This window comes from Ambystoma mexicanum, chromosome 3p, assembly GCF_040938575.1.
Source record: "Ambystoma mexicanum isolate Mex_15411 chromosome 3p, UKY_AmexF1_1, whole genome shotgun sequence".
Lineage (NCBI taxonomy): Eukaryota > Metazoa > Chordata > Amphibia > Caudata > Ambystomatidae > Ambystoma > Ambystoma mexicanum.
The window spans coordinates 173,468,356-173,491,357 of NC_090925.1; the positions used below are offsets into that span (position 1 = coordinate 173,468,356).

The 23,002-nt window shown below is 45.0% G+C and overlaps 1 protein-coding gene across 4 annotated transcripts in view; it reads left to right on the forward strand.

Moving 5' to 3' along the window:
- Window positions 1-23,002, forward strand: part of LOC138580215 (alpha-2-macroglobulin-like protein 1) — a 1,347,911-nt gene that overhangs the window by 1,298,727 nt on the left and 26,182 nt on the right. For all 4 annotated transcript variants that reach the window (XM_069650572.1, XM_069650575.1, XM_069650574.1 and 1 more), the window contains one exon: window positions 4,455-4,576. In XM_069650572.1, the coding sequence (XP_069506673.1) occupies window positions 4,455-4,576 (122 nt within the window). The remainder of the gene's footprint in view (window positions 1-4,454; window positions 4,577-23,002) is intronic.

Below are 23,002 nucleotides of genomic sequence, written 5' to 3' on the forward strand. Positions count from 1 at the left end.
CTACTTTAACGGAATGTGTGATCCTAGGAAATTATTTGAACTCAATGTGCCTGATTAGCTGACATTGAGTGTCACTAGAAGTGATTTAGTTTGCCATTCGTCCAATAAAGAAAAACCCCATGGTTTACTAAATTATTGAGTTGTTGCATATTAATAACAGTGAATTTTGTATATATTGTACGGCAACTATTACCTTGGCTTACATGTGAAAACCTTTAAAAATGTCTTTACCAATGGTGTTCTAGAGTATTGAAGACTAATGTAACTGCTTGTAATGTTATGTACTGTGATGTTGCTTCTGATCATGTCAATATCATGCAAATTAGGGCTCCGCATTTCTTTTTATAGACAGGTCTGGAAGACCAATTAGAACATGTCAGTGCCTTTTATGCCTAACAGTCCCACAGGGTTGTGATTTATTTTGTTGTTCTGTGTATGTGTTTAAGAGCCTCAGGGGGGAGGGGGAGGGGGTTCAAGCAGCTGTCCCTTTCTTGGCTACCACACAGCAACATATTGCTAAATTTCATGGCATTGAATGTGCACTTTGCCCTGTGAGCATATTACAGGCTGTGCCTTGCTGGCTGCGGTCAGCTGAACTGAAGACTTTAAATGTGTGCTTTGATAGCACCCATCATCCAGCAGTGTTATCACCACATTGCCTTTTGCTCTGGTTTCATCTGTTTTAGCACTGTGCTGACAGAGCAATTACTGACCTTTCAGTGGCAGTTTAGTGTTTCAACTCCTCTGGCTGCCTGTCCCGTGAGATTAAAGAGCATTCCTTTTTATTCACTCTTATTTAAGCCACCCAAGGGTGCCACAGACTGTGTACACTGTAGGCAAGGGAGGGTCCAATCATATTGAAACGGGCCCCTGCGAACCCTGACAAATGTTTAGCTGGGCCCTGTGAGTGAGCGCCAAGACTGCGCTTTGTTATTCTGCTGTGTCATGCTACCAGCAAGCAGGGACGAGGGTGTGTGTGTTGTGGCTGATGTGATGAGATTGGGAATGTGTCGGACCAGGACACAGCAGGGTCCGTTCGCTCTTTATCCAGTATCTGAGTGCTAATGCCGCCTCTGAAGGCACGTAAGGCTTGTGGTGGCTGCCAGGGAACTCCCCTCGTTTCCTTAACTGCATTTCTAAAAGTCCTGTGATACAGACACATTTTGTGTGGGAGGAAGAGAGCTCCAGGATAAGAGGAATGCAGATTTCCATTACTCCTTTCTTAGTACATACCTGTCAGCTTGCCTGCTTTCGGCCATTCTGCCAATCATGTTTGCCTCGCTGCGCATGGCTCTATAAGAAAGGAAGGCAGGGTTAGTTAGTCCGAGAGGGGGAAGGCAGATGCAGAAACATGTGGCGGTGATAGATGCAGGTCGGAAGTGCCAGTTACCCATGCGTCGATATGAAAATCTCTAGGTTGTTTGTGGTTGGTACTGACCAGGCAGGTTAACCATATGGGCAGCCCCAAGATTGTGGAGTGCAATAAATAATAGCAGCGTGGTTTTTGATAGAAGATGGAAAGGGTCCGAATCTGTTAAGTACACTACACGTAGGAGGTCATCTGAAGGAGCACAGGAGGTGTAAGGATGCACGGTTTTAGGGTTTTAGTAGCGAGGAGTTAGTTGAGGAATGAGGGGAGTGGAAAGGGGTGGGAGTGTTGTCACTTCCTGTTTCTTAGTGGTAGATCTCAATGAGTTTAAGGTGCAGACCAGTGTCAGGTAGCAGAGGTTCCATGAGTCGGCTTGGTTCCCACAGATGGTAGTGCCAAGTGTTTAGGAAAATGCTTGTCGTGAATTAGACCAAGTTTCTGGTGCACAGTTTTTAGTTGGTTGCTTTTATTTTCATTTCTTTCAAAGTGGTTGGTTAAAAAGCCAAGTCTTGAGCGGTTTCCAGAAAGTCAGGTTGTTCAGAACTTAAATAGAGGGTCCTCCTTGTCTTTTCTTGTTGAAGTTGGCAACTAGTACTAGCACAGCATTGCTGGAGCCCTAAGTGTTCTGGAAGGAACTGTGTTGAAACTTCTTTTGAAGGAGGAAGGGTACTGTCCGTCGTATGAACGATGGAAAATGCACAAGGTTTTGAGAGTACATAATGGTGGTTTGATATTTTCAAATCACTTTATTCTGAGAAGTAGTCTTACTACTGCATTTTGAACTCTTTGAAATGTCCTCATTAGGTAATCTGGGAGTCCGAGATGGAGGCGGTTTGCACAGTGTAGTTTGTATAGTATTCGAGAAATGATGACCATGGCTCTGTGGGTGAATGTTATGTAAGGTAAGATGTGACGTAGACTGTGCATCAAGAATGGGGGTGTTGTCCATCTGCGTTCCAAGATTCCTTACTATGGTTGACATGTTTGGGCAAGGGTCCCTCTCATCAGGCCAAGGGATTGTGGTGGAGTTAGAACCTGTAGGATTGCAGAGCATCTGTTCTGATTTGATCAATAAAGTCAGTAATATAAAATAGGGACACACTTTAAACAAAAAAGTAGTGCAAAACAAATTCAGACTCTTTTCATATGAAATGAATAACAGAGACAATATGCAAAAGGTTCAAGCAATGACAACCTGGTTCTCTTGCAGGCTCGCACGCACAGCCTCTTTCTTGCACACGGACCATCTTACAGCCAGGCTTTCCCACACCCCCAGTCTATAAAAAATATGAAGCCACATGTCTGCAAAAAAATAGGTTGTGCCACCAAATGTTTAATTTATTGCCACAGTATCATGGAGGGCCTTCTTAAAGGGCTGTGAAAAAAATATTCCTATCCCCGTGTGGGAGATAGAAATTAAAGTCTGACAGCACCGGTTCAAATTGGTGCTTTCACACTTTAAAAAAAAAGATACATGATACAGGGTCCGAATGAACCTGCCATGCACTGCAGATCCACCTGTGCTTGTGCCGCGCAGCGTGTTTGTTTTCTGCACACTTCACTGGAGATCCATTGTTGTGCACAGGGCGTGGAATAGGACACCTGGGCGTATGCCTCAATGACGCGCAAATTGACGTAGGCTTTGCGGATAGGGCACACCTTTTCTGTGGCTTAAGTCATGGGATTCGCTTGCACATCTCATCACGTGGGTCAGAATCTTGAGAATCCGACACACTGTTTGCGAGTAGAAGGTCAGTACGGGGATGCAGAGATTGTGTGACTGGAGTTACAATAAGTGGGAGGGAGAGCATTGCCTAAAGCAGACATAATGATCTCTCTCTACAAAACAAATACCTGCCCCGCTGCACACAGCCGCACACAACCACAGGTGTATCAGGGGCCCTTCCTGAGGATGTCTAGGCTGGTGACTAGGATCATTAGCTTCGCAAACATCCCCTGCTGCAGGAAGACACAAGTTCTGTTTCTGCAGCCAGTTCTGGCAAATCTAGCAAAGGGCATGTACACATTAACATCTCCCCACAGAGACATGTTTTGCTGCTCATAAGACATCACATGGTATACGGAAATGCACAGAATTTGAAGATCAAACCAAAGCAAGTGCTCGTTTATTTACAACGAGGTGCTAGGTTCATCAAAAGACACAGAATCAGAGCTGGGAACGAGTGTTCAGCTCCCTGGTGTTTGCCATATTGATTTGGTGCATCTTAATAATAACAATTATTTATTTTGTATATAGCGCTACACTACTATAGCTCTCAAAGCGCTGAATTAACAGAAGACATTACTATCCCACAGAGTGTATTGACCTCGCAAGGATGAAAGGCTGAGTCTACGGATTTGAACCTGCCACAGCAGGCTGCACACAGATATCAGGGGCAAGCGCTTAACTCACTGTGCTATCTGACAGGAAGAGCAGTAGCTGGCCCTTAGCCATTGCATTCTCTCTCAATGGCAAGTGACGCCCACACTGAACCCAACAGTCCTCCTGTTTATTATTGAAACTGTGCTTTCCCTACATGTTCTTTCTCCACATATGCTCTGAAACGTCTTGGGGATATCGGCAGGTGCATTGTGGGTGATCTGTGCCTAACTAAATCCCTTGGGCCCTTTGGAGGCAGACAATCCAGTAGGGGCGGGTGACTTCTGATTCTGGTTGGCCTCTGCCTCTTATTACATATACTCCCTGGCATGAGCTACAGCAGGATCTCCTGGCATCAGCAACAGCAGGATCTCCTGCCACCAGCTACAGCAGGATCTCCTGGCATGAGCTACAGCAGGATCTCCTGGCACCAGGTACAGCAGGTTCTCCTGGCACCAGGTACAGCAGGATCTCCTGGCATGAGCTACAGCAGGATCTCCTGGCACCAGGTACAGCAGGATCTCCTTGCATGAGCTACAGCAGGGTCCTTAGTTAAAGCGGAAATGACAAATCAAACGGCACAGTGCATCAGGGACCACTTTAAGATGGTGGCGAACTTGCAGCCCCCCTACTTTCTATTCTGGAGGGTCACAAAAGTGAAACGAAAAGCCAGTTAACTGTTCTGTCATTGTTTCTTGATTTCAGACCATCTTGAGGTACAATGTTCCTCCCCCGAAGAGTCGCAGCTTCAACCTTACTGTGGACTTTAGAGCCAAGGAATGCGGCAACACCAGCTGTACAACCTACACCATGGACATTCATATCAGGTCAGCAGGTGGGGGGGCTGGGGTAAAGCAGGGGGGCGGGGAGTGGGGTGGCGGGTAAGGATCAGCCTTTCCTTCATTTTGTACACCCTAGGGAACCCCGACAACCTCTGCTTGTCTCTCAACTGTGCCAGGGAGTGGAACTAGACACACTGCCTCATTATGAGTTTGGAGGTAGCCATGGTGCTATTAGCGCTATGGCGGCCTCCAAAATCGTGTCCGGGTTCCTTGAATGAGGAATTACCGGGTCAATTCAACCTTGGAGGACCCGGTAATTCCTCATTCAAAAAACCCATTCCCATTTGAGCCCCCATAGGGCTCAATGGGAATGGGGAGGGAGATACTAACGGGCCTGTTAATTACGGGCCCGTTATTAGCTCCCTGGTCCCCATGTGGGACCCTCAAAGAACGTCTGGTCTGACCAGACGTTCTGAGCGGGTCCCGCAAGGGAACCTTGTAATAGGGCGAATGGGTTTACCGGCACCATTACCGGTGCCGGTAAACCCATTCTGCCCACCTCGTAATGAGGCCCACAGTCTTCCATATCCTCACACTCTGTGTGTATAGTGACTGTGGGCACTACTCATCACTTTGACCAATTAATTCTGTGTGCAGGGAGACAGCCCAGGCGCATCACTCCCTGTATACCCCTTTCCACTTCTGTCGCTCTCTCAGTAGTTGGCAACTACTATGGGCAGTTGTCAGAGTTGCGCTAGTGTAAATAGGAAGCACATAAAAGGCGCAAAGTTGCCATAAAACATGAACATCTACCAAATTATCCACTAGACTATAAGAAGGGAAACCCAAAAGAACCACTACAGTGGTAGCTCTACCTTATTTTGGGGGATTAGATTCATGTAAACAGAAGGTAGTTAGCTCTTATCAACCGTCACAGTAATTACACATTGAATCAATACTGTTTCGTTATACAAATAGATAATCTATTCAAAATATTCAAAATATTCAACATTTAAAAAGAGAGGGACATCAGACACTATCTGTTGTCTCACAGGGTATCAAATACTAAAACACTGTCCAAAAAACAGACAATCAAATTGTGACAGAAAGACCTACATCAAATAGGTTGATGTATATATTATTAACATCATTTAATTTACTGACTATTATAGGGGCATTTGCCGTCTTAGTGTAGTCAGAGCTCTTTTATTGGGATATATACTTCTCCCTGGTTCCTTCCTATCAGGGTGGGGAACTCGACATGTTTCGGTTCTCATACGTTGATCTTGGAACTTTCTTCAAGAGATATGTCACTATACAATTGGTATTACAATAAAAACAAGACAAACTGCAACTCTTGTTGACAGTAAAAAAAACATCAATCTGTATTAGAGAATTTGAGATGTGACTGTTGATAAAAAATAAAATTATTCTAAATAATTTAATGTTATCTTGTACTGGGCCTGGAATATGAATTACCTGGTCCAGTCTGTGGGGAAAATCTTTAGGAGGTGGAATCCTGATTAGAGCAGGAGTTTTCCTCTTTGGTCGAAACTGAGAGAAAAATTGATCTAGCTCGACCTGTAATTTAAACTTGCACAGATTTTTAGACCTGCTGTCCAAGGACTGGGCTGCGCTCTCTACTTACATTGAGGGAGGGATTACTCGAGTGAAAGTACAACATACCTATTTTAGGATGGTAAATATAAATTCCTTTTATTTTCCACAAAGTTGTTTAAGCTTTGAAATCCGACTTGCTTGTCTGTCGGTGGTCACTGTTAACAGGAGACTAAAACTGAAAAAAGAGAGAAAGAGGAAGGCAGAGAGCCGGTCATTCTTCTGACTGATCTTCCTTTCTATAGTAAATGGAAGGAACCTTTCCAGGTATAAATAGCTCACCTCAATTTAGTCCTTTAATCGTAGGCACTAAGAGTCTGAATTAGCCAAAGGCCCATGTCATCTTTCAATAGGCTGTTTATATGCACGGTAGATTATGCAGGGTAGATTAGCCTTTCAGTCGCTTTTCTACACCGTCTGCAAAACGTAAAAAAGAGCAGACTATATTTTAGCTATTGGGAATAAAAAAAAAAATGAAACATACCGCTGCTTTTTAAAAAGATCTGTTATAGCACGGCATGTGCGGAATCCACAATATTTTCGCACTTACCTGGTGTCCAGCTTCTAGCCAGAAGCTATTTTTCTCTCAGTGTGGATCAGGAGAGCCGCAACGCTTTTAGTTCGCTGATGGGACCGCAGCCTTACTGTTTGTTAGTAAGCGGCTGCCATCTTGGCTGAGGACACAAAAAAAAGGAGCCTAGGCCTTTCTCCATTTTCATGAATGAAAAGGGTTATGGGCTAAAAACAGACTATAAATGCCTTTTTACATGATATATCTAATGACAATTATCGTGCATAGTCATCTATTGAATAAACATTACGTTATAATATTTGATAGACTCATTATGTATTTGGTGATGCTCGTGAGTAATTTTTCTAATTATGTATATACTCTGCACTACAAATAGGTGACTGTTCTAATTAACGGACTTGTTCAGAGTCCTTTAATTTATATACGATTCCTAAATGGAATATATACACTAGATGTTACTGTGTGGGCTACTAATAGTAGCGCTAGAGCTGTTTAGATTTGAAACTTAAAATCTATATAATGATTACTAGTACAGATGTATTGTGGTCGGTTGGTGGGCCAGATATTACATTGTATGCCTTTCAACAGCTTCATTTAAACCCTCTTTATTGCTCTTAGTAAGGAAAATAAGTCTTTGTTCTTTTTCCAATAGCATGTTTTTCTTTTTGTTATTATCACTCCCTTTCACGGTCATTAAGACTGTCCAGGTGAAATCTTCACATCTACCAAATTAGGCATATTAAAAAGTGAAGTGCCCGCCAAAAGTGCATAAAAATACCCCAAAATCCTGATTCTCAAACTTTGGGCACCTTATTGGCTCCAAATAATGCCCTTCAACATTTGCCACAATCACAAAGTGGAGCAAGTCACTCAAAAAAAGAGTGCAACCGATTTGCCGACTACAATAAGTGACACAGGACACTCCTATCATAACACACAACACAGTATAAAATGGCAGAGACCGTACGGATCATCTTGTGATGGCCGATTTGGAGGGAAAGGATATATTGAAGGCATACTCTCAGGTCCAGTGCTCTTTCCTCCATCCTTATGCATTCCCCACACCCTCCCCCAAGCTGTTACATTAACGGCCTGCTCTCTGAGGAGTTTTGGGCCATTGCGTATCTTGGAAACAAATGAAAAATCATTATGGCAGGTCTCGAACAGCCGGCTACATCACGCGGCAGTTCTCACAAGGGTGACTGCTATTTGCAGTAATCGAGGAGGGAGAGATGTCTTGCATGAACAGACTACAAGGGGCATAATATATTGATTTACCAGCGGTACTCTTTGGAATTGACCGTCGATCGGTTTAGTTTTTCCAGTTCAAAGTTGCACGTGGTCTGCACCTCAGGTGGACCCCCTGTGGAATCACCAACAACAAAGAGTGACTTGGCCATTCTCAAGCACCACGGGCACTCGATGGGTCAGTGAGACATAGAGAAGCTGCATCACCTACTGAAGATAGAGCTTCAGCATAGAACACTGTCAAATCAAACATTATAGGAGTACACAGAGAAAATAACAAAGAACTCAATGTAAAAAAAGCATGTCTACAAATACCAATGTGATCTAAAACTAAGAGTGTGTTTTTTTTGTCCTGATGAGGGCCCTGGCAGAATACTTGTTTTAAGCCTGGCCCAAAACTCGAGTCGACATGACAACAGTTTAAAATCCTTTCAGGAATAAGAATGTGTTTGTTCTTGTATTATATATAAAGATGTGGCGATTGTATATATTAGAATGATTGTAATATATGCCAACAGTAAATTAAACGATTGATGTACTGGTTGAGGGCGACAAACAACGTCTAACATCAAGGGTCTAAAGGTTAGGTCTGTCGGTTTTCTAACTAAATGGTTATTATTGCGTTTTTGCACAAGTATGAATGGGTTGTTTTGAATGAGGATGGAAGTGATTGAGATGAATGGTGTGTATATGAGATCACAGTACGGTGTGGTGTTTTTAGACAATGAAATTGTACTAAATTAGATTCTAGGTGTATGTGTTTCATTAGGTTTTAATGCAATGTTAATGAGTGATTGCCACGTTTGTATTACTGATTTCGCAATGACGATGTTTACAAAAGAAAAAAGAAAATGAAAATCAAATAATCAATAAATAAATGTTATGAAAACATTAATTTGTTGAAATCAGTCTTTCCAGAAGGTATTCTATCCAATCTACTTATAAATAACACAAATGCAAAGAGCGCCAGTACATGTCCAGTTACAATTGTACTTTTTGTATTGACAAAAATTGATTCAACCAGGTAGCAGTAAGCGAGCAAATTGACTAGTTTCTGTCATTGGTGCCTCGACAGGTAAATCAATTCCTCACAATCCTCAGTGGATACTGTCCTATCATTTACTACCTGTCAGGTCCCAGTGGCAGCAATCCACAGGAGCTTCTGAACCCCGTAAACCACCCCCCTGAGCATCCCACTAACAGCTTATTTTATGATCTTCTGCACCCAGCACAAACTGTCCTAAATTAGTATATCCAATAGATTTCGTTAGATTAGTTTGGCATCAGGTTTTCTCTTCCAGAAAAAATGAGCATTCTGGATTCAGCCTCCACTGGGTAAGCTGGTGAATAATACCGTGAAAAAGTATCTCGCACCTTGAAGCCCCACAGTAAGGCATGTGCTGCTGAACGTGCACCACAAAAGCTGAAGGAGAAATGATGTGCCACGTGCAGACATTGATTCTTTCCTGTATTTATTAGCGTTGCAACTCCTGAGCCGCCTGCATGGCCCCTGCTGATCGTGTAGAGTGTGCGTGCACATGTAGAATAGTATGTCCTGGCACCCTAATCAGTGCTGATATGTTTCTCTATCAGATAGCGCGCCACCTCCAACATAGCTGTGTTGAGAGTTCAGGAATATAGAACCGACCCAAATGCTGGACTGACCGCTCAAAGTGAGTCAATTCTGTCCCAAAACACGAATTTACTCGCAGAAATCATGTTCCGCCTCATACATTTGGCTAAGTCGCACACAGTCTGACCAGCACCATTCCTGATCTCCAGCTTTATTTCTTCTGGAGTTGAGGCCTGCATAGTAAGAGCCTTAGCAAACAAGACCTGATACTTTAAAGTCGTGGGGCGAATGGCAGTTATAGAACACCAGACAGAGTTCTAATCTGCCTGGATTTTCCAATACAGGCAGTGTTTGAGACCGTCTCTCTATCTTCACTAGGGAAAGTAAGTAAGTCCTGAACAAGCACAGTCAAGAAGAACACCAATAAATCAAGCCCCACACAATCCTTCCAAAACAGACTCTCACAATAATCTTTACTTACCCAGCCTCTCAATGTTATTTAGATACCTGGTCTACCAGGAGGGTAACAACTCCCCACTGTGTGCTCCACCACCAAGTGTCTGCATGACCTGACACTACTTTCCTTGCCCAAACGTGAATCTCGGTGGACACCTGCAGGATGTGTCTATCAGCTATTGGGGCTTATGTAAATGTTAGACTTTTTTCTTTAAAATGCTATTGTGAAAAGGAACTTCAATTGCCTCTTGAGTTTGTCGCTCCATCTAGGAAGCCACACACTGCAGGGGACCTGAATATGGCTCTTTCATCTCTAATGAGAAAACATTTCTTCCAATGGCCTCAGCAGATCTGAGGTTGGCTACTTTGAGGACAGCCTTTTTGGAAGTGAGCACGTCCACTAATACAACTGGCAGAGAAATTGCCCACCCAGAGATACTGTTTCCCAACCCATTTAATACTGGAGATAGTGAGACAGTGTGTGGGGGGAGGGGGCTGAACCGAATTGTGGGATCACATCCCTTCTCCCCATGGGGGAACCCTTCCCTGTGATGCTAGGTGTCAAATACCTGGTCACTGGGTTGTTGCTTTCTGATGACTTGACTGTGGGGGCAAAATGTCCTTTTGCTCTTCTCAGAGGCACTGGTTCACTCAACGTCCACATTTCTTTAGGGGTCAGGGCAGGCAGAGGATCCAGCCCCCCTTCTGCCCTGAGTAGTTGGTAAACTCAGGCAAGGTAGGTGGCCAGTTCCCCCACACCACGGGCTCAACCCCCGGTATTAACATGGCGTAAAGGCAGTAAAGACCACTGGGCCAGGAGGTGGATGGGACAGCAGCAAGGATGACACAAGGTAGCCAACCCTAGGTCAAGAAGGAAAGGAGAAAAGAAACTGAGCCAGAACCAAGGTGGAACAGGTACTAGGACAAGGAAGAACATGGACAAGAGCGAGGGTAGGGCTACAGAAAGCATGTAACTGAAAAAAGGGAAGGCAGTGCCAAGCAGAGGCTAGAAATAAGGGAGCGCAAGTCAAGGAGCAGGACTAGCATGCCCAAACAAAGAGCATTAAGACGTGCCAATGTCTGGCCGCGTCTACCTTTTATGGCTAATGCAGAGCAACCCCAGCATGGGTCATTGCCATGACGACTAAACGTCATTGACATGGCGTGCCGTCACCTGGTCCCCGCAACCAGGATGCTGCGCTGTGACATCGACATGTTGCCTCTGCAATTCCTGGAAGCGAGTGAATCGAACGCTGTGTCTCTCGCGGTCCCCAAGGATGGCAAAGTCATGGGAGCGACCATCTGCACCACCACGGGTACAGTCTCCAACCCCCTGCAGGTATGTGAGGGTGGCGGCACGTGACACTAGGGAGGTGAGGCTGCTACCCGATATTCCTCCTAGTGGTGGTAAAAAGCGGGAGGACCTCACAGGGAAGGATTTCCCTCATGGGGATGATGACTTCCGTTCTATGGTGCAACTCCCTAACCCTCTAACCTTTGAGTCCCTGAAATCCCTGAAATCTGTAAGAAAAGCTGCTGACAGTACCACTGTCTGTTATTGTGACATTCCTACTTTTCTTTCTATATAACCTAATTCAGTGCCTTGTGGAAAAACTGTGAAGAAGAAGATTACAGCAAACTACTCGTTCATGTGACTTCCAAAGTCCTGAGAAGAGATGGCCCTGAGGAGGCCTGAAGAGTGCATCATTGACACAGACAAGGGACTTTGGGAGGAGCCAGCTACAATCCTAAAAAACTGAAAAGGGACTGCCTGTTATGGAGTCAGGGAAACCAGAGAGAAGCCAGTGTGAAGATGCAGCTGCCTGGGAAGTTCAAACCAGGAAACTAAGATGCGAGACGGAGAAGCAAGTCCTCGATCGAGAGGACATGGCTGGAAGGTTGGAGGAAGCCTCTGTATCCAAGACGAGGACCGACAACTGTAGAAGAGGGGATCCAGCTAACGGTGGTGTGGCCTCAGCGGGGTGAACTGGTTGGTCCCATAACAACACTGATACCATGGAAATGGATGCCCTGCAGAATTGAAGCAGGGTAGAGAGGAAGAAGCAGCGTTGAACAATGAATGCCAAAGAGCGATCCCAATGTCCCATGAAGAACCGGCAGCCTGATCCCAGGAAGAAAGAGGTAATGGGAACCACAGGAATACTGAGTGCATACAGTGGGATCTCCCTCGCCCCAGTAATTGTTTCAAATCTGATCAAAGCACAAGGAGCGATCTCTCTCATCACAGTGTTGGTGGAGAAGTGCCAAGAGTGACACTGTTAATAAGAAGTGCATCCAGAGGGTTCTCCCTCGTCCCAGTAATTGTTGTTAAACTGATTCAAGCATCAAGAGGATCTCACACATCTCAGTAACGGTTGTAAAGCTGATCAAAGCATCAGGAGGGATCTCCCTCATCACAGTAGTTGGTGAAGTACCAAAAGTGGCATTGTCAATGAGAAGAGTATCATGAGTGATCTCCCTCTTCTCAGTAATTGAGGTAAAGCTGATCAAAGCATCGGGAGCAATCTCCCTCATCCCACTAATTCTTGCCAAACTGATCTAAGCATCAGGAGTGATCTGCCTCATCTCAGTTATTGGTGCAGAGCATACCAAAGCCACAGGAGTGATCTCCCTAGTCTCAGTGATTCTGGAAAAGATAACATAGGACTTGGAAGTAGTCTCCCTCCCAACAATATTGATGGTTACAGTAATGAAAGTGAAGCAAGAATACTGAAATTAACTCTGGAGAAAGCCTGGAGAGAGGTACAAACCTTAATAAGAACTATTAAGAAATATTGTCATCAGGTGAACCAGGAGATGTAGTCATTCTTCTGTTGTTTTTCAAAAAACAGTTTTGCTGATTCAGATACTAGGGCAAAGTTTGTCAAATACATTGGGCCTCATCACGAGTTGGGCGGTATCCCAGTGGTAAATCCGCTGGGATACTGCCCAACCCAATAAGCGTTACCGCAATTTGGTCCCGCGGTATTAGAGCTAGATCCCACGTTGCGGTACTGCTGAGTCTATAGGACTCTATTTGGCATTTTCGACACAACTACCTTGGTGTAAATTGTGCCATGGTAATTGCACTTAAAATGGGAGGAAAGTCAGTGCATTCACCCCCAGCTCAGAGCTGGAGGTGAGTGCTGCGTCTCTCCCCCATACTCAGGATTGGGCTGAGCGGTAATGCAGTGGTAATAGCGCTACCACTGCATTTTTACAGTTATGCCCAACCCCTGATGAGGCCCACTGTCAAAGACACTTAACTACTGGACCAGGAGGAGGGAGTCATCCTCCCGGTGTTTTGCATATTTGTGAAACACAAACGTTCAGTTAAGACCTCTAAACACCAACCACAAGGTGGATACCAGTGAACCAGGAGAAGGGAGACATTCTTCTGGTGTTCTTTTTGTTGTTTGAATATATAGTGGTAGGGCTAGAGTTAGGTAGTTAGGTAGTTTTGGACAGAGGACAGGACAACCACTCTGACAACAAGCACCTGAGTTTTCCTTAGTTAGGGAACACTGTTTTGAATGGGGAGAGTTAGGTCTTTTTCCTTTATTATTTAACAAAGAAGTGTTTATACCATGCCAGCCCTTTGTCCGACTCCTTCCTCAAGCATGCCACAGGGGGTTCTTACCACACCCAAAATGGCAGGGCATGCCTTACCACCACCAGTAAAGGTACTATCAGCCTTGAAATTCTTCACCACAAACTCCTTTCAGAGGACCATTGGCATCACAGTGTGTCCACATTCTGATCCTTTCCTCTCCAAGACAACATATAGGAATGCCTCATGATGTATGCACAAGACCAGCTCTAGTGAGGGCATGTTTCAACATGGCAGGGTTCCCTGGGATGTGCAGTGCCATTGGTTGCACCCATTTGGCCCTCATCCTTCCTGCAGTCTCCAAACACCTGTACAGGAGCAAGAAGCACTAGTCTTCTGTAATGTACAGAGGGTGAGTGATGCAGCAAACATCATCTTGAATGTGAAGGACAACTTTCTAGGATTAACACTATAGCTACGATCTGCTACTATCAGCTATATCGACCAGCACTCTGCCATAGCACATCAATTTTTTGCAGAAAATGATGACAAGACCTTGTTGCTTGGTAAGTCATGACACACACATCCATCTGAACATATGGATTAAGACATCACATGGTGTTTCTCTTCTCTATCGGTGACAGTGGGCACCACCTGAGAAGACATGTACTCACAAAAAACCCAGTGACCGCGGGCAAGCAACATTACAATGCAGCGCACATATGCACCCAGAATCCCATTGGGTGTACATTTGGCATACTCCAGTCACTCTTGGTGTCTAGAGCACCCAGAGGGAGTTCTTCTTTACAACCTCCGGGACCATATGCAACATAATAGTTGCTTGTGCAGCGTTACATGGTATAGTGCTCAGAAGTGGCTTGCACATTGAGAACTGTCCTGCAATAGCCCACAGCCACCCATCCCTTGTGAAGCAGTTGATGGGCAGGGGACATAGCAATTGGATTATGGAATAACCGGCTTGTGAGATTCCTCCTGAGAAGGCATGTGTGCTGGACAGGCCCTAAATCTGTGGTTCTTCTGTATGCGTGATGATTGCGTGGCTCTAACTGACATGCAGGCATCCTGAGAGGCGTGCCACCCATTCATAATGCCAAGGCCATCTCAGCTCCTATTCAGATCAGATGTAGGACTTCTGTAGTGCTCCAGATAAGATTTTGAGTTGGGAGTATTTTACTCCCTATTTTTAAACTTTGAGAGTAAATGTGATTTTACGAGAGTAAAAATGACTTTTCTCCTTTGCATGAGAGTCAAATGTATGTGACATCCAGCCTTATTTCTCTAAGGTCTGGCCATTTGATCTCTCCTGTATATATTTAAATGTTGAAATCACAAAAACCTAGTCAATTATATAGTAAAGCGAACATGAATTGTATTGTATTTTGGGGTTGGATAGCAGAATTGTCTTTTGATGTTTAATGAAAGTCCTCATTTTCTGAATCTATTACTACCTAATGGTAGGTCAATGTTATGATACAACAGTGCAGGGAGGGAAGGACTCCATGCTAAATTTTATATCTAATCTAATGGCCAAATGGTTGTTTATATAGCGCTTTTGGCAAAGTGCTGTACATAGAACATATTTATCACAATTATCACCAAACCAAAGTCGGTACTTTTGAAAGGATGAAAGGCTGAGTTGGCCTTGCCGGGATTCGAATCTGCAACCTACAGATCAAACACAGATTGCAGCAATGAGTGCTGAGCTATCTTTTTGGCTAACATCCTTCAGAGATTGGTTAACTGAGTATCGACTGAGGTATAATAATCACAGTACCTAGATGTTGGACGAACCATTTATGAAGCGCTAAACAAAGTTAAATACTATCTGGATTATCGCAGGGACCAATGTAACCTTCATTTGTTTGTTTTTGAACGGCGCCTGCACTTCCTGGAGAGTCAGGTTTTGGATGTTTTAATTGTAGTCTTGATGATTTGAGAGGCTAGAACGCCTGTGATTGGTGTAATGACACTCACTCACACTTGAGCAAAGACTCTGCTGCCACTGACCATTTATAGTAATGTACCCCATTGACTGCAAGGTTGAATGGATGTAAACTAGACTGTGCATAGTGATCATTTTACACACTGTTTTTATAATAAGTGTAAATTAAATTAAGTGCAAAAATGATCTGCCAACGCATGATTATGTGCACAGCACAGGAACTTGGAAAAATACAATTGCGCAATACTGGTTTGCTTTAACTGGAGAAAAAAAACATAATTGGTTACAAAACATTAATTTTCAATTGCAACTTAGTTTTCCATCTTATTAATTATACAATCCTAAGATTCTAGGAAAATAAATATGCACAGTGCTTCTGTTAGCTTCATGAGCATCAACACAGCAGAAGCTGAATGGAAAGAAACCATTCCTTTTATCACGGTGTGCAGTTTCTATTTTTGAAGGGCTTCAGAGAAATACATTCTGTTTCAGAGGTGACTTGCAAGTACATTGATGTATACACAAATATTTGTAAGCCTACACCAAACCCCCACAACATAATAGTAACTTTGAAGGGGCGGGAAGAGAGGTTAAATTGTGCCCTTATTAATGTGAGGTCGGCAGTTGCCCATGCCACTAAGATAGTTGAATTAATAAGCACAAATGACGTGGAACTCTTACTGGTTACTGAGACTTGGTTCAATAAGTCCTCACATGGGATTTTTTATGAGCGGGTCCAGAGAATTCCCAAATTAGAACCATTAACAGAGTGGAAAAAAGGAGAGGTGGCATCGCAATAATCTGTAAGACTGTCATGCGCATTTCATATTTATCCGCCCTTGACTAGGGTGATAGGTCAAATTGGATACTTTACAATTAACCCATCCCCCAGAGCTGCCATACATATTATTCTTGGTTATAGACCCCTTGGCCCATGTAACTCCTTTTTGGACAATCTGGATGCCTTTCTGACCAGCAAAGGGAGTGAGCACAAGGAGCTCATACTACTAGGTGACTGGAACATCTGGTTAGACGACTCCTCCAAACCCGATTCTAGAGTATTGTAGGAGCTATTGGAGAACTACGAACTTCATCCCTTAGGGACCTCCTCCTCCCACTTAAAGGGACATTGTTTAGATATTCTCTAAACGTTGGTTTACACCCAATCTGATCCCTTTACGCAAATCGGTCAGCAGGACTGATCCTCAATGGCATAAGAAACAAACACTTGAGAATGCAAAGATAGCCAAGATTGCACTGAGAGAGTACAAACAGGCTATCTTTCTTGCAAAAAAAGAGTTGATGGATTTCCCATAATCAGCTACAGCTGAATGCTGCTAAATCAGACATGATTTTACTAGGACCTAAACATCTTCTGGTGGCTGCCAAGAAGCTACCTATCCCAACTTTGTTGGGGTTAAACCTGAAATTTGTCTCCAAGGTTAAAAACCTTGGATGCATCTGGCAGAATGACATGGGCAGTGAGGCCCAGGTTGGAGCAAAGGTTAAGACGGTACATTTTGTCCTAAGGCTTCGGAAACAGGCACTCCCTTTTATCCCCAGGGAGGATTATGCCATGGTAGTTGGTGCCCTAGTCAATGGTGTTAGGGTAGATTATGGGGTCAGCAGGGCCATACCTAGGGTCCGCGGACCTCCAGCTCACTGAGGGCCCCAACTCCCTCCAACATCCCAAATAAGTCGAGGTCCACGCAAGGAGCAAAGGATAACTGCTGTTTCATTATATCAAATGAGCAGGGACAACATACTAGGCATCAAGTTTCATCCGAGTACATCTTCACAAGTTCAGGCTCGCAGGCCCTTTTTGTGCACTTGTGACGTCACAATCGCCGTCACTTACCAAAATCCTTCCATGAACCGAACGCCACGCTGGGTTGGCTCCCAGAGTGGTAGGTCCAGTATGTGGAGCTCTGCCGCACCCTGCCCTACCCTCTCTTTCCCTACCTCCATCCCACCCCAACTCTCTCTACCCCACCCTCTCTCTCTACCACACCCACCCACCCTTAGCCCACACTGTCTACACCCCCCAATCTGCCATACTCCCACTCTCTATGCTCACCCCCAATCTCTCTACCCCCACACCTCTGCTCTCTCTACCTGGGCCCATCTGCCCCAACCCCTCTCTCTCTCTACCCCCACTCTCTCTACCCTCACCCACCTGCCCTGCCCCCACTCTCTCTACACCCACCCCCACTCCCTCTATACCCAGCCACACACTCTCCACCACCACCCATCCTATAAACACTCTCTCTACCCCAAACCACCCACACTACACTCACTCTCTCTACCCAGACCACACATTCTACCCTCACTCCCTCACCCTGTGCTCTCTATCCCAACCCTTCCACCCCTTCAACTCTCTTTACCCTAATACACTCCCTCTATACTACCCATCCACCCCCTCCACTCACTCTACCCCCACACACCCACCCCCGTCCACTCTCTACCGTAACCCACCCTACTGCCACTCTCTCTACCCCCACCCACCCTACCACCACTCTCTCCATCCCCACCCACCCCCACACTCTCGCCCTACCACCACTCTCTATACCGCAGAACATCCATCTACCCCCACTCTCTCTGCATGCCCATCCACTCTACCTACACTTTCTCTACCACCACCCTACCCCTGCTCTCTGTACTGCCAGCCACCCAGCCCCCAATTTCTCTATCCCTACCCACTGTCCCTACTCCCTCAACCCCACCCCTCCCTTCCCCCACTCTCTCTACCCCACACATCCACCCTACTCCCACTCTCTTTACCCCCATCCACCTGCCCCACTCCCTCTCTCTACCCCCTCTCTAACCCCATTCACTTGCACCACCTCCATCTCTCTACCCCCACATAACCCACCCTCCTTCTTACCTTATCCCCCATTCGTGAACCCCACCTACCCTACACCCTCTTTCCCTACATCCATCCCAACCCAACCCAACTCTCTAATAGCCCACACTCTCTATCCCCACCCATCTGCCCTACTTCCACTCTTTACTCTCACCCCCATTTACTCTACCCCCACACCTCTGCTCTCTCTACCTGGACCCATCTGCCCCAACCCCTCTCTCTCTACCCTCACCCACCTGCCCTGCCCCCACTCTCTCTACCCCCAACCCCACTACCTCTATACACAGCCACCCACTCTCTACCACCACCCATTTTATAAACACTCTCTATACCCTGAACCACCGACCCTACACTCACTCTCTCTACCCAGACCCCACATTCTACCCTCACTCCCCCACCCTGTGCTCTCTATCCCAACCCCACCATCCCCTCCACTCTCTTTACCCTAATCCACTCTCTCTATACTATCCATCCACCCCCTCCACTCACTCTAACCCCACACACTACCTCCTCCACTCTCTACCGAAACCCACCCTACTCCCACTCTCTCCACCCCACCCACCCTACCACCACTCTCTCCACCCCACCCACCCTATCACCACTCTCTCCATCCCCACCCACCCCCCACATCCTCACCCTACCTCCACTCTCTATACCCCAGAACATCCATCTACCCCCACTCTCTCTGCATGCCCATCCACTCTACCTACCCTTTCTCTACCACCACCCTACCCCCACTCTCTCTACTGCCACCCACCTGACCCAAATTCCTCTATCCCTACCCACTGTCCCTACTCCCTCAACCCCACCCCTCCCTACCCCCACTCTCTCTACCCCACCCATCCACACTACTCCCACTATCTTTACCCCAGCCACCTGCCCCACTCCCTCTCTCTCTATCCACACTCTCTCTACCCCCACCAACCTGCCCTACCCCACTCTCTCTACCCCCCTCTCTATCCCCATTCACTTGCACCACCTCATCTCTCTCCCCCCACATAACCCACCCTCCTTCTTACCTTATCCCCTATTTGAGAACCCCACCTGCCCTAACCCCTCTGTCCCTACACCTAACCACCATACCCCCACCTGTCCTACCCCCTCTTTCCCTACCTCCTTCCCAGCCCAACTCTCTACCCCACCGACCCATCCTTAGCCCACACTCTTTATCCCCACCCATCTGCCCTACTTCCACTCTTTACTCTCACCCCCACTCTCTCTACCCCCACACCTCTGCTCTCTAACTGGACTCATCTTCCCTACCGCCCTATCGCTCTACCCCCACCCACCTACCCTGCCCCCACTCTCTATACCCCCACCCCTACTCACCTGCACTACCACCCTCTCTATCTACCCCCACTTTTCCCACCTTCCTTACATTATGCCAACTCACCCTAACCCCCTCTCTCTATCCCAACCTGCCCTACTCCCTCTATCCCTGCCCCACTCACCATACCCCCTCTCTCTACCCTCACCCACACTACCCCTTTGTCACAACCTCCATCCATCCATCCCACCACCACTCTCTCTTCCCCCACGCAGCCACCCCACTCTCTCTACCCCACCCCCACCCCCAATGAGCTGATTGGGGTTTTTGGGGCTAATTTGGGCTACTTTCAACAAGTATTGCATTCTTGGTGAGGGACTGTTTGTGATGACACCTGCTGCAGTACCTACGCGCCCCGTTAAATTAAAAGGGTTTGTCCATGAAAGTTGAGGTGATGTTAAAGATCTTGCGTCGCACCAGGTTTAGCCGCTACGGAGACCTAGAGTCCCTCCACTCCGTTTGTGACAATATATAATGGTTGTGTTGAGCCATCCCTTGATAGTGCGCCGAAAAATAATGGAATGGCAAGTAGTGATGATTAATAAATTCCTTTTATTTTTGTGATGTTAGAGCCTTTGTGGATGACACGTGTTTCGGCAGAGCTGCCTTTATCGAATCCAGGCTTATTAAATGAAAAGAAAATGAAAAGAAAATGCCATAAGGGAATTTGAAAACACACTAAAAAGAAAAAATATATACATATGTACGTATAGTCATCTGGCTGAAAAATACTACATACAGAAATATCTAAATTGCCATAGTGTAAAACTTTGCTGAATTTATTGAAGAGACCCACTGCCTTTACAGGAGTATAATCACCTATTGCACCATTTGTAAAACGAATAAAAGAAGAAATTAACAGAAGGAAAATAAGGGTAAGCGATGAGTCTTATGGTACATTATGCGAAAAGTTCAAAGCGAAAAAAGAGGGAGTTTAAGATCAGATAGTGCCCAAAGGGGACATAGGTCTACCTCTAAATGTGAGAGGAGTGAACAGGTTGGGAAAGAGTAGATAAACATGCACATGGCAGCTATTTAGTGACAGTGCAGGCGCTTTTTCTTACCTATATAGATAGCTCATAAGTCACTGCATAATGCATAAAGGTGCTGAAGTTCACAGGGATGAATCCCTCCTAAGTATAAAACATATAAACAAGTTGTTGGAAATGGATTCCAGGGATGTAGTGGCAACTTATTTGAACAAGTGTTTAAGTTTAAGTAGAAAAACCCCCCCTACGTAGTGCGCAGGCACGCAATATGTAAGAGTAAAACTGGGTCAGTCATATGTTATGTTTCAACAATATACATAATAGCTAACTGATGGTTCATAAAAGCAACCCGTGGTGACAAATTGTAACGGCTTCAAAATGCTGGCCAGACCCCATGATTAAGTCATTAATAGTTAGGAAATACTGGCTAGTTGGCTGGAAAGTATTAAAGTTTCCTTTTTAAACGTGAAAATGTAAAAAACGAACGAAAATACATTGTTCTGGAACACGTGCGTTTTGGTAAAGCGCACGTGTGAGGTTTAAGGAAAGCATCAAGTCTCAGAGGAAGCCCCTGTGCTTGCCCGCACAAAAGAAAGGGTCCTACCTGGTACAAAGAAGTCCTCCGTATGTACGAGTGTCCTGTGTTTACCACATTGGGTGTAATGAATAAAAGGCAGAAAAGTCCTATGTCTGTTACTATTACCGGCGGCCATATTTTGGGAATGGGAAGCGTACTTGGGCTGCGCATAGTGGTTTATGTCCCATTTTGTGATGGGGTTGCCGCATTTTGAACTTGGAAACATATACTTAAGGTGTGGGATTAAGCATGAATATAGTCCTGCAGGTGCCTGTGTTGATGTTAGAGAAATACATACAGAACACAAATTTGGTGCAAGTACAATATATTGGATGTAGCATGATGAGATGAATTCGTGGCTGATCAAAACGAAAATGGGGTATTATGGGAAACGTAGTGTGCAACTGTTGGTGGTGTTTCCCGCATGAGAAAAGGGGGATTATGGGAGATGTAGTCAGACTTCAATGTTTAGAATTGGAGAATCATGGGCGAATACGTGACTGATCAAAACGAAATAGGGTATTATGGGAAACGTAATGTGCAACTGTTGTTGGAGTTTTCTGCATGAAAAAAAAAGGGGGGATTATGGGAAATGTAGTCAGACTTCAATATTTAAATTGAAGGATGTGGGAGAAAGGAAGGCAGTTTTAACAAGAGAAATAAGTGAGAAATCAAAGGCGTATCAAGTTACATGATTAACACAACAAAGTAAATTACATATCGTAGTATGTCAGAAGTAATTATAAAGTAATGCATATAACAAATATAACAAGTTGCATAATTTTATAGAAAATGTATCATTTCATTGTCGGAGTTTAGACCCCACTCCACTGCTCGATGATGCCAAATCAGTCTTGCTTCGGCTCTTCTGAGAAAGAGTTCCTGGTTGCCTCCTCTTGTGGTAGTCTTGATTTTTTGTAGACCAATAAACTGAATGTCCAATTTATTGTCCATTTGATGCTTTGATTGCCAGTGTTGTGATAATGACAAATTGCTGTCTTGACTTCCGATTACTGAAAGATGCTCTCTTATCCGAGTTCTTAGTTCACGAATGGTGGAACCAATGTATATCAATTGACATGTGCATTGAATTGCGTATACAACAGATTTAGATCGGCAATTAATTTGCTGTTTGATCAAAGTTTTTATCCCTTTTGCATCTGTAAATACAGTTGTTGGTGAGTGAGCATGTTTACACATGTTGCAGAAGCCACATTTTCTAAATCCAGTTGGTTGTTTAAGCCATGTTTCTTGGGTAATTTGTTCTTGTTCTGGTAAGAAAGAAGGGCTGACACACATTTTTAGAGTTTTGGCCTTTTCAAAGATGAGAGTAGGAGTATCTTTGAGATTTTCTGAAATATGAGGAGATGCCAGTTTTTCTTTAGTGCTCTTCTGATTTCTTTGTTATTTTCACAATAAGTGGTGATGAATTGTACCACTTCTTGGTGTTGTTGTGGTTTTGATTTTGGAGTTAGTGTCATTGTTCTAGTCATTTGCATGGCCTTGGTTCTGGCCTTGTTGATGTCTTTTTTAGGGTACCCTATGCCAGTTGTTGATCTGGCTCCTCAAATCAAAACCACAACAACATCAAGAAGTGGTACAATTCATCACTCTATCACCACCTGCTATCTCTATTACAATCCCACCACCCTCTCCACTCTTTACACTAATCCACTCTCTCTACACTACACATCCACCCCTTCCACTCTCTCTACCCCCTGTGAACCCACCACCGCCACTCTCTCTACTCCCATGCACCCACCCCCTCCACTCTCT